Raw genomic sequence first — 12,450 nt, 5'->3', positions numbered from 1 at the left:
CGTCACCCTCCGCCCCTTGCCTCCCGGCGCCGCGGCAGCTCTGGGCAGGCAGCACCGCCACCGCCGCTTCCTCCTCTGCAGCCGTTCGGCCGCTGCGTGACGCGTCGTTTCCTCCCAACATGGCGGCCGGGGCAGGTCGGCGGTGATGGAGGCCAGTCCGCGGCCGCGGCGGGTGCTAATCCCCACAGTAGCCAGGGCAGTCCTGCTCTCGCCGGGCCTCTGAGCCGCCGCCGCCGCCTCAGTCCTCGGTCTCCGGAAGACGGCAGCCCGGGCCAGGCTTCCTCGCCGCCGCCGGGCCGGAGGAGCGAGTGAGGGGGGCGGCCGGGAAGCGACCCCCGGGCCGCGAGAAGCGGAGGCCCGACGGGCGCGGCTCTCAAGGGGCGGCCTTTCGGGGGCGGTGGTCCTCGCCGCCCCTCGCTGGCACCGCGGCTGGTCTCGCTCGCCCGCCCCTTCCTGATCCTGCCGCTGCCCTCCACGCCTCCTCTCCCCCACCTCCACCTCCTCTCCTTTCTCTTCTCTTCCTCCCCCACCTCCCCTCCAGCCGCTGGGAGCCGCGGGTCGGAAGAACCGCCGCCTCCTTCTCTGCGTCCATGTATGAAGGGAAGAAGACGAAGAACATGTTCCTGACCCGGGCCCTGGAGAAGATTTTGGCTGACAAGGAAGTGAAGAAGGCACATCACTCCCAGCTACGCAAAGCTTGCGAGGTGGCGTTAGGTGAGCGGGAAGGAGGCCCGGGGGGGGGGCTGGGTGGCCGGGAGAGGGGGCGGGAGGGGGGCGACCCGGCGGAAGGTGGGGTCGCCGGGAGCTTGTCCTAGACCGGCGCGGCTGACCTCAGGAAGCGCTCGCGGAGCTCTCCGCTGTCTGGCTGGAGTTGACACTAACTCGGCTGGATGTGGGGCACTGGAGGGGTGGAGGAGGAAGGGCATCCAACTGGGTTTGGGGAACGCGGCACGGTTGAGGATCAAGGGGTACCTGTGTTTGAGGGTTCGACTGGAGAGAGAGAGGATTTTGTTGATGGACCGTGCGGTGCGGACAGGCTACCACCCTTTGTGATGAAGCAGAAGATGAGCTGTTGTTTATTAGCTTGGAAATTGAGGTGGGGCCGATATGTCAAGATTGGGCGTGGGAAGGGTTCCATATCGTAATTACAATAACTTTATCGTTTGGCGTGGTACTTTGGGAAGATAGACTGAAGTTGTTCCCTTGTTGACAGTCTGGAGAACGGGTTTGCAGGAGGTGCAGCCCGTTCTGACATCTCTCCGCCTCCGCCACAGGAAAAGCATAAAGTAATGTTGTAGCTGACTGGGCTGACCTGGAAGAACAAGACCAGAGGTTAAGGGGTGGGGGCGGCGGTGTCAAAATGGGGAAGAAAGAAATCTTTAGGTAAAGTAGCTTTAGCTAACACAGGAAGGATAGGTTTGAAATGGGGAAAAATGAAAAAGACAATGACACCCACCAGCCACATGTCTGGACAGTGGCAGCTGCTCTTAAGCTTCAATTGTGATTTATAGTTCAGATGGAAGAGATCTAGTGTAATGAAGCCTGCAGCAGGGAAAAATCCAAACAATACCTACAGCCGGGGTAGGCATGTAAGGAGTTGTTATGGGGGAACACTAATAGATCGCAACTGTCCAAGGTGATATCCTTATGAAAGACCGGGACATTTAACACAAAGATAAATTCCTAATGCTTACACTTTATTTTATAGTGCTAGAAATAGCCTAGGTCAAATTGGCAAGCAATGAAGCTTGCTAAATGGGCTTTGGGAAGAAAACGTTCATGAATTGGGGGAAAACCCTGTAATAGCTTACGTATGCTGAAGTAGGGGGTCAAGGCAGCTTAAAACCAACTTTACCTTTTAATTATTAAAGTAAACATAATAGCTTGCTATAGTATTCTATGCAGTTTTTTTCTTTTCTGAATCCTTAAAATTGATGATATGAAAAATGATCGAAAAATTTCAGCCTAAAATTTTTGTTTGTATATAGTGAGCTTAGGTTTAGCTTTTTGTTTCTCTAGTTGATAGAAGTTCCCATTTTGTGATAGCCAACAAAACACTATTCCAGGTGGATAAGAAGACAGTTGTATAGTGGCAAAAGATGAAATGTATCTGGGCCCTGAAAGGAATAATTATTAAATTGGGGTAGCCTGAGGGAGGGAGTGATTTTAAGATTTCTAAAAGAATCATATGTAGGCTTGTGAATAACTTGGCAGTGTAAAGAACGTAAGAGATTCAAATTAAAGTTTTAGTTTTTGAGAACTCAGATTTTCCATGTTAGAATATATTTTTAATGTGTTAAATTATAAATATCTAAAGAAATGGAGCACGTTGTATATCTATATATATATTTTCCCCTCTCCAAAATGCTAATATAAGTAAGCATGTTTTAATGGAGAACTCATGAGCCTGAGGATCTGGGATCCTGGGTTTTGATCCCAATTCTGTTACACTGAAGTATTATTGGGCAAGTCCCTGGGCCTTTAGTTCCTTCTCTGTAAAAATAGAGTGTTGAACTTAATGATTATATGGTCAAATTGTTATGTTCCATGAATACGAATGATTATATGGTCACATCCCCTCTTATGTTCCATGAATGCGATTGTACTTTTTTTAACTTGTGTGTTTAGTGTTCATGCCACTCCAGATTGGAGTTTATAGCTGTGTAAATGGGTCCTTGCCTTTTTTTTTTTTTTGTGGTGCTGGGATTGAACTCGGGGCCTTGTGCATGCAAGGCAAGCACTCTACCAACTAAGCCATATCCCCACCTCAGGTCCTTGCCATTTCTAAAGGTAGAAATTACTTGGTGCTATGTGTGCCAGCCATACCAGGGTTGTTTCAGATTTTGCCAGTTTACTTTTTTATTCCTGCAAATAGTTAGCAGACATTTATTTTGAGGAATATGATTACCCAGGCAGGTGCTAGGCACCAAAGAACTATCTTTACTTGAGATATATCAGTTGTTTTCCCCATATTTCAGAAAAGTTATATTTAGCACTCTACAAAGTAAACCTCAGTGTTTAATTTCATGATAGCTAATTCCTGATAAAACTTTGTTACTTTCAATCATCTATCCATATTATCACTCATGTATAAGTTGATAGGGATAACCTGATTTGTCTTTGCAGAAAGAATAATATCTTGCAGTAAGATGGTATCCCAAATATGTGCTGATCCTAGAAACTACCATAGACCTCCCTTCTCTCCCTTCTCATTACCTAGTTCAGACCTACTTTGGTCTCTTGATAATCTAGTGGCTCTCAGACAGTTTGGGAAAGCTATCTGGAATGACCTGATTTGGCCATCTACAGTCTAGAGTGGGTAGAGGTTGGTGGTAGAGATACAGAGGTCATTTTGTGTGTTATTATAACCCCTCTAAGTGTGCCTGCGTGTATTCATTTTCCTCTCAAATACTTATCGAACACTTACCATGAAGTTAAAGGGAAATGGTCAATAAACAAGCAATAAGTGATATGTCAGACTTATCTATTTTTTAATTTTTGTTTGAAAATCATCTTATTGGTGTATGAGTAGATTAGAGAGCACTGAGTATTCAAAATTAATTCAACCGTCTTTTAACAGTGACTAATTAAAAATAAGATTTTTTTGTAAATAATATTCATGAAATTATAGCTTATATGTATTCTTAAGAACATGATTTTTTTTTTTTTTTTTTGGCTAAGAACTATGACTTCTAGAAAACATCATTTAGGTTAGGGGAGGTTTTTCTTAATCAGCACAACATTCTCAAAGGCACTCCACAAAGGAACTTTTATTTTCATACAAACAAAAAGAAAAATAAAGGGTTCATAGGGTTATTTAAAACCTTCTTTAGATTTTTCTTACCTGTCAGATTTGATTTTGAAAAATGGTGAAAACAACAACAAAACTCTCTGCCTTCATTGTTATAGTTGATGTGAATGAAGCCCACAGGCCCCTGAACAGCTCCAGGTTGCCCTCTTTTGGTACCTGCCTTACCACAGCTCTCTGCAATGAAGGTTTAGCTCTACTGAGTGAGGGCATCTAGGCTGCCCTAGCTTAGTCTGATCCACTCCTGCTCTTGAGAATCTTGAATTAAAAATAGTCAGGCCATCTGCTGGCAGATGAGACAACAGTTGATCTATTTTTAGTTGCAAAGAATTTAGGATTGTTTTGGGATTGGGCTTGAAGGTAGCATTGTTTATTTCTTGAGGAGGGTGCAGGTGGAACATACTCCAAAAGTTTGATGTTAGCGTTGTGACTAGTTCAACTTCTACCTTTTGATTTCAAATATCCATGAAGATACTCTGTAAATGTTAGAACTATTCTTGGTTGGGAATTGGCACTGATACAGAATAGGAGTGAAAGGGGTAATTGAAAGAAGACTTTAAAGAGAAGGGAGACATGTAGGGGCAGTGATTAGGGGATTTTCCTGTAGGGATATGAAAGGATGATGGAGAAAGAAGTATTAGTCGTTTTTTTTTTTTTTAATCAGAGATGGTGTGAATTTGTTGTTCATCATATTGTTCAGTGATCATACTGATTTAATTGTCTTATAGCATGACTGTATTACATATAGTTACAATTTCCCCCAGAAATGTAACTATGATACTGAGACTGAAAACTTCATAGAATGTGCTTCCCTTCTGCCTTACTAATTCTACTCTTATTTTGGCTGCTGGTATTATAAAAAAGGGATAAATGAGGGGAAATTAGCAGAATGCTTTTGGCCCTGGTTTTATGCTGCTTTTGGTAACTTTGTTTATTGTCAATCTTTGCCATTTATGTGAAAAAATTATTTATCCTGAAACAATATCCTGCAGACACTGAATTCTTTAATTGTAATTTAAATCATTTAGCAAGTTGCCTTTTAACCTTTCTTGATCTAGGGAAGTAAAAGTTGTTTTCAGTAAGTTAGGCTGCCTGAATTTTTGAGATGGCTGAAAGAGATGAGTATAATGAATGAAAGAAAAATTCTGTTTTCTTTCACATCTCAGATTGGTTTTAAGTGTTCTTGCTCTGGGATAGATAGCAATGAATAAAATAAACATCATAGAGTCCTGGTTTTTAGAGAATCTCTTTGAAAAATTTAAGTTTAGGTTGAAAAATGTGAGTTTGGTTTACAGTATGTAATCTGTTTCCGTTTTGTAAGTTTAAAATGTGCATAAATAGCATTTAGATTCTGAAAAGTTGTTCCAAGAAGAAACTTGTTCAATTTTGTTTAGTTTTTTCTAAATTTACTTTACCCTTTTTCAGTCTGTTAATGAGTTAAATGCCTTTAGGACACATTATTCCTGGGAAATTGCTTTGGGGCAAAGATGAGGTGGATATAATAGTAATATAATATAGTAATCTTAACTAATCATTCTTTCCTTGAGAATAGTCATATGTTTTGGGAAAGCAGTTGTCCTGCTGAAATTATGAGGAGGAGAAGAAAAAGTAAGAAGCAATTGGAATGATCATGATTGGAGGATTAATTTGCCAACTAACTCTTTTTTCTTACTCTATCTTGTGGCAGGTAACTAACTGTAAGGTTTTACAGAGAAAATTGAATGGCAAATAATTTGGGGAAATATTTGTCATAGTATTCCTCACATAATGGAGGAGGGATAATAGAAAATGAAAAGTAGATGAATAAATTATTGCCATTTCGAACTAGGCATATTTTTGCTGGGCATGGTGACACACACAGTTCCACACATAGTCTTATCTATTCTGGAGCTGAGAGGGAGAATTGCTTGAGCCCTGGAGTTCTAGACCAGCTTGGGTAACATATTGAGGACCCAATCTCAAAAATCAAATGAAAGAACTAGGTATTTTCTAAACTCAGATATTTGTGGAATTCCTCATTTATTTCAGGTACTGCCCCAGTACTGCTTATATAGCAGGGGACATGCTTTTAAGAAATTTAACATTCTTGTAAGGTGAGGATGATAAAAAACACAAACTGATATATATTATGTTATCAGATTATTAGCTGAGGAAATAGTATAGAAGGGTAAAGGGAGGGCAGCAGGGCTACTTTAGATAGGGTTGTCAGGAAAGGCCTCTTTGTGAAGTGGCATTTGAGCAGATAGGTGACAGAGTGAGGATTCAGCCTTACAGAAACCTGGATGAAGCAGAAACAGGGAACAGGCAGATGGGTTTGTGGTTTTTAGGATACAAGGAGGCTTGTGTGGCTGGGGGAGAGGAAAGCTAATTTGGAATTTTATTCTAACTGTAGGAATCCACTGGAGAGTTTTGAATAGGGAAGTAATAGAACATTTACATTGTAAGTGCCCACCTGGCCAGAGACTATGGAGACCTAGACAAAGCTGGTGGTAGAGGAAGGGTGAGCATTGTTTGTATTTGACGTATATTCTGAAAGGATCTACACAGTTTGCTGATAGGTTGATTGGATGACCAAGGGGATGACATCCAGTTTGTAGCTGGAGCTCCAGGGTGGTTGGAGATAGCAGCACCTGATAGGAAATACTAGAAGAGAGAACATTTATGGGAAATAGGTGTTTGTATAGTAAAACGTTTTCATCCTACTCTTTACATGTATTGGAATTTTTTAAATGATAGAATTTCTTGATGGATATTGACTACTGAGAAATAGACCCAAAAAGGTAGGATATTTTCTGCTAAGAATGATACAAAACAATTTCAAAATTAGTTTTCAAGTTTTTTTCCAGTGAGTTTTGTTTTTTGTTTTTCTAAAGAGAATGAGCTTCTCACTTGTCTGGTTCCTTTCTGGAATTGGATCTTTGTAGAATAAATTAGTTAAGGATCTCAATCTGAAACCATCTTGGATTGACAGTGGACACTATATCCAATGACTATTATAAGGAGGAGAGAGGACATAGGGGCATACAAAGAAAGAAGCCCATGCAAAAATGGAGGCGAGGTTGGAGTTAGGCCTGTGCATACTGGGAGAATGCTTTATCATAGCCACTGTTGACTCTTAAAAAAAAAAAAAACAATTTAATTAAGGCATAATTTACATACCATAAAATTTACCAATTTAAGGTGATGATTTTTAGCATATTAGAACATTTCTACTATCCCAGTAAGATCCATAGTACCCATTTGCAGGTAATCCTTGTTGCCACCCCAAACTCCAGACATCTACTAGTCTACTTTCTGTCTTTAGTTAGGCTTTTTTTCTGGGCATTTCGTCTAAACATAGTTTATATAGGTGATGTTTTGTGTCTGACTGCTTATATTTATTATGTTTTTGAGGTTCATTCATTTTGGTACATGTATCAATACTTCATTTCTTTGTGTTAGTGAATAGTATTTCTTTGTTTGGATATACAAGTTGAGTGTCCCTCATCCAAAATTGTTTGGCCTAAAAGTGTTTCAGATTGCAGTTTTTTAGATTTTGGAATACTTGTATAGATTGACTGGTTGAGCATCTCTAATCTAAAAATCCAATTATGAAATGCTCCAAAATCGGGAACTTTCGAGTGCTGACATGACATCCAGAAAGTTTCAGATTTTGGAGTATTTTAGATTAACGATGCTCAAACTATACCTTATTTTGCTTATCTATTCACCAGTTAGTGTACATTTAGTTGAATGAATAATGCTGCTGAGATTATTTGTGTGGACATTAATTTTTATTTCTCTTGGGTAGATAACCTGGGATTAGACTTGCTGGGCTCTATGATAAGCCTGTGTATGACGAGTTATCTCATTGACACATTAACTTTTTTGAAATATTTTTTCCAGACTTTATTCTACAGACACACACTAGTCTGGGTACAGGTGTACCCTGCACCAAATATATTCTTCAAAAATTTGAGCTATTTAATTTCTAAGGCAATCATAGGAGAAAGGAACGGTTAACATTTATTGAGTGTTTACTCTGTGTATGCCAGGTTTTGTGTCAAATATTTTATTGGCTTTATCTTCATTTTTTCTCAAAATGGACCCTGTATGCTTAAATACTATTATTATTTGCATATTTCAAATGAAGAAACTGAGTTTGGAATTTATGTTTGGGGGAGTTGGAATATGTCCCTTTACAGAATCTACATAGAGCTTTCTTGGGACTTGTGCAGTGCCTGCTTTTTGGCTTACTGTGGCAGTCCTAACCTGCACCCTTAGCTGCCATACTATATAAGTAACAGGTTATAAAAGGGAAATTAAGAGCTGCTGTAAAAAAGAAAAGGACTGACAAGAAGAAAAAGGATAAAACACAAACAGATAATAAAAATACAGGAAAATATTGCTCTGTACATGGGTAAATCTCAAGGGTACTTATGTTCTTATGTGTTCGACATAATGGCATCCCTGAATCTTTATCATGTAAATATGATTATAGTTCTGTGTACTGTGTAAAAGTTAAGCAAATTCATGTGCATTCCCAACTGTATCTTTAAAAAATTTTTTTGAGCAAAAATATAAAAGTTTTGGTAATTTAAGCCTTTTGGATATTTTGACCATTCTATAAATGCCCCAGAATTCTGGATGGGTTAGTTTTTATTGTACTTGTATCCTTTACCGTTTTAAAATACTTGTTTTTTATTTTAATGTTTTATAGCATTTCAAATAATTTTGAGAATTGAAATAAAAATAATCTTATTAAAATGTCCTCTTATATAAAATTACAAATATGAATTTGTTACCTAAAAAATAGCTTATGTCTCAGTGGCTTCTGTCAGTACATAAATGTAATTATTGTATAATTGCCATGATATTCAGTTTTCTTTCATAAGTATTTCATGTGTATTTTCTGTATATCTGTGTTGTCTTCCTACTAAGCATTTTAATACTGTCGTTTATTTAAATGATTTTTAGTATGAATGGCATTTACATTTAAATTCTACACAGATTCTTTTTGTTAATTCCTGCAAAATTGTGTGAGTTTTTATTGTGTATACAGAACTATTTAAAATACTTTTTAGGCTTGAGATCATCATGTTAGAGTATGGCCACTTATAATTCGCTCCTAATAGTAAGGTTGCCATAAACATACTATACCTGTGCTAGTAAGTACATGTCTACAACAGAGTATTAGGAAAACAAGATGTGAGGGGGCTGGGGTTGTGGCTCAGGGTAGACTGCTCGCCTAGCACGTGTGAAGCCCGGGATTTGATCCTCAGCATCACATAAAAATAAACAAATAAAATAAAGCTATTGGGTCCATGTACAACCAAAAAATAAATATTAAAAAAAGATGGTACTTGCTCTACTCAGTTTTATGGTTTTGATCTATTTTTCATCTTTCCTTTGCAATTTTTCTTTTCTAAAAATAAAATAGACAAGAACTCTGTAACAGTAATTTTACTTTTGCTTTCTATAAATTTTATTCATTTTGTTCATATTTTTTTCTTAAGATTTCTTAGGGTATGTCTTAGTCTGTTCTGGCTGCTATAACAAAATACCGTAAATGGAGTGATTTAGAAACAACAAATATTCGTTTTTCACAATTCTGGGGGCTGGGAAGTCAAAGATCCCTGACTGGGTATAGGTCCATTCCTTATAGACAGCACCTTCTAGTTGTGTTCTTAACTGGTGAAAGAAGCAATGGGTTCTCTCAGGTTCCTTTTATAAAAGACCCCATTCATGAGATCTCTACCCTCATGACCTAGCCACATCCCAAAGGCCCTGCCTCTTAATACCATCACATTGGGGATTAGGTTTCGAAATATGAATTTGGGGAGGACCCAAACATTTATACCAAAGCAGGTTATGAGTTATGTATTTAACAAGTTCATTTTTCCCCCTCTGAATTGGTAGATTATTTAACTGTAGGATTTTTACTTGAGTAATTTAAAAATAACATTTACTTACTTAATGAGTTATTTTCAATTTACATTAGCATAGTACCTAACACAGTATCTAGTAAAATTGATCAGTCTTCACTGTCTCTTATTTATTATTTTATAATATTGCTTGCTGTTTTTTTCCAGGTAATTTTAGGATTTTTCTTTTCTTTTCTTTCTTTTCTTTTTTTTTTTTTGAGAGGGGAGAGAGAGAGAGAAGAGAGAATTTTAATATTTATTTTTTAGTTATTGGCGGACACAACAGGATTTTTCTTATAAGTTCTCCAGTGCTCACTTTTAACGTTTTATTAATATATTAATTGGCATTTTTAAACTTTGATTTTTATACATTAGATTTAAAGTGTTATAGTTGGGAAGAAGTTGATTATTTTGTTTCACTTATTTTATTAGATTCTCATGCTTCTGTTTCATAAGTTTTATTACTTAACCTGTTGAGAATGTGTTTGATGCAGTGACAAGCAAAAGGTTGTATGTAAATTCTAATGTGCATTTATCTTTAGAAATAAGAATGGAATTGTGTGTATCTTCTAGTGATGTGAAGAATAAAAATAAGGTGTAGATTGTCTGATGTCAGTTAGCAGTTAATTATAAGCTTTAAAAATAAATGGTGCCCCTAAATAAGTTTTATAATTATTTGAGGATAGGAGTTCTATGGCAAATACTGTTGAATTCTGGGTCTACAGCTGTTATGAGAAGATGTAAAAGCAGAAACTGGAGTTAATTATAAGAATTTTTTTTTCTCCTAAATGAGCAGCGCATTTGTGTTGTTATATGAAGAAAAAGGGTTTTTTTGTTGTTGTTATTTCCCTTCTTAATCCCTGTTTCTATGGCTGTTAGAGAAAACTCTTGAGTGGAAAAGGTACTATTCTTAGTTATCTGTAGCATATGCTTCCCTTAAAAAAAAATCAGTGAAAAAATCTTATGTGACTATCTTATTATCTTATTGGCTAACTATTTCTAATGACATAAATATTTTTTCAATTCTTAATTTTCTTTTACATTTTAAAAAGCACACTTGAATAGGCAATTAATATTCAAAATTCTGATTTCCCTAAGAAAATTTTAGGTTCTCAAAATCATCAACATTATATATACGAATATTTTCAGATTTCTATTATTAAATTGGATTTTTGGTAACATTCTTCCAAATTGTTTCTACAAATTCAGGCTCATTGATGTTTTCTATCCTACATTTTTAAAAGCAATATTATCTTTCATTAACAGCAAATGAGGAGCTTTGTTTGATTTTGCTACTCTTGCTTGCCTAATGTTGTTCTGTGTAATGAATATTTTTTTTTACCAGTTTGCTTGACTAAAACTTCTTAATGAAAAGGTTTTGTTGATTTAGTAAATTAATGTTCCCAAATATTTTGTGTAGGATAGTCACTGTTAATAATTTTGTTCTCCCAGAAGTATATAAGAAATTAAAATATTAGGAAATTAGATGTTCTTAAGAATGTTGCATTTTTTAAGTTCTTTTGAATTTTTAAATTCTTGCACTTGCTTGTTATCCCAGCTACTGGGAAGGCTGAGGTGGAAGGATTTTTAATTTGAAGCCAGCTTGGGGCAATGCAGTATAAGACATCTCAAAACAAAACAAATACCCACAGACACAGACACCTTTTTTTAAATTCTTATTTTTAATACTGAGTTTTTCATTAAAAAATATCAAAGCATTTATATTAATCAGCTTTGCATTGCTACAATGAAATAGTTGTAGCAGATAACTCAAGAGAAATAAAGGTTTATTTAGCTCATGATTTTAGATGTTCAAAGGCGTGGTGCCTTTGGTGAGGGTAGTAAATGATGGCAGGATCATGTGTAGGAACAAAAAGTCACATCTCTAGCCAAGAACAGAAAGGGTACCCTCCTGAATAACGCCTAAGGACTTCTCAGTAGGCCCCACCACTTAAAAGTTACACCGATGGAAGGCCGGTGGTACCCTTAAATCATGGACCAGTATCCAAATGTAGCAATAATTCAGTTTCTTTTGTTCGCTATTTTTTTTTTTTTGAGAGTGGTTTTTGCTGTAGTAGCAGGGCTGCCCTTGAACCCTTGGACTCAGGCCATCCTCTGGTCTCAGCCTTCCAAGTATTTGGGACTGTAAGCACATGGCCCCAGGCATGGTGCTCAGTGCCATTTTAAAAATCATTCTATTTATATTCACTTCCTATTAATTGTCCTTATCTTTTTCTTTTCTTGGTAAACTCTCAGAATCTCAGCATTAATAAATGAAAATATTCTTTATTCATGAAGACAAATTTTAAAGTTAAGTTGAGAAAACTTAAAAATGAGAGCAGCTCAATACAAATTATTATGTAGTTAAAAACCGTCGCTGTTACCCTCCAGGTGACTGCTAAATTGTGGAATGAAAAAAAATATTCAGTAGTGTAGAAAAATAGGTTGATGGCAAGCTTTTGCTAGACCCCAGGAGGAATGGGAAGCAGCTAAAAGGATAAGACAAGTGAGTTAGATATGGAAGACAGAGGACACAAAGTCACATGATGTCTATAGAAAACCCAGTTTTGAAAAAATCAGTATTCATTTATTTATGCAAAATTTTGGATCTGCATTCTTTATGGAGTTGAATACCAAGTTCTTTTCAGTTATAGAACCTGCAAGTTATTGAGTACTTTCCTGTTTATTTCATTTGAATTTCTGAACAATACTGTGAGTTGTAGCTGTTCTTATTCTCAT

At 37.3% G+C, this 12,450-nt stretch overlaps 1 protein-coding gene across 1 annotated transcript in view; it reads left to right on the top strand.

The window, feature by feature from the left end:
- Window positions 1-40: 40 nt before the first annotated feature.
- The window catches only part of Arfgef1 (ARF guanine nucleotide exchange factor 1), a 104,989-nt gene continuing 92,579 nt past the window's right edge, over window positions 41-12,450 (top strand). The window contains exon 1 of the mRNA XM_027932826.2: window positions 41-714. Within this exon, the coding sequence (XP_027788627.1) occupies window positions 591-714 (124 nt within the window). The 5' untranslated portion in view covers window positions 41-590. The remainder of the gene's footprint in view (window positions 715-12,450) is intronic.

Source organism: Marmota flaviventris, chromosome 15 (assembly GCF_047511675.1).
Source record: "Marmota flaviventris isolate mMarFla1 chromosome 15, mMarFla1.hap1, whole genome shotgun sequence".
Lineage (NCBI taxonomy): Eukaryota > Metazoa > Chordata > Mammalia > Rodentia > Sciuridae > Marmota > Marmota flaviventris.
The sequence above is the reverse complement of the archived record's forward strand: the minus strand, read 5'-3'. Positions and strand labels throughout refer to the sequence as shown.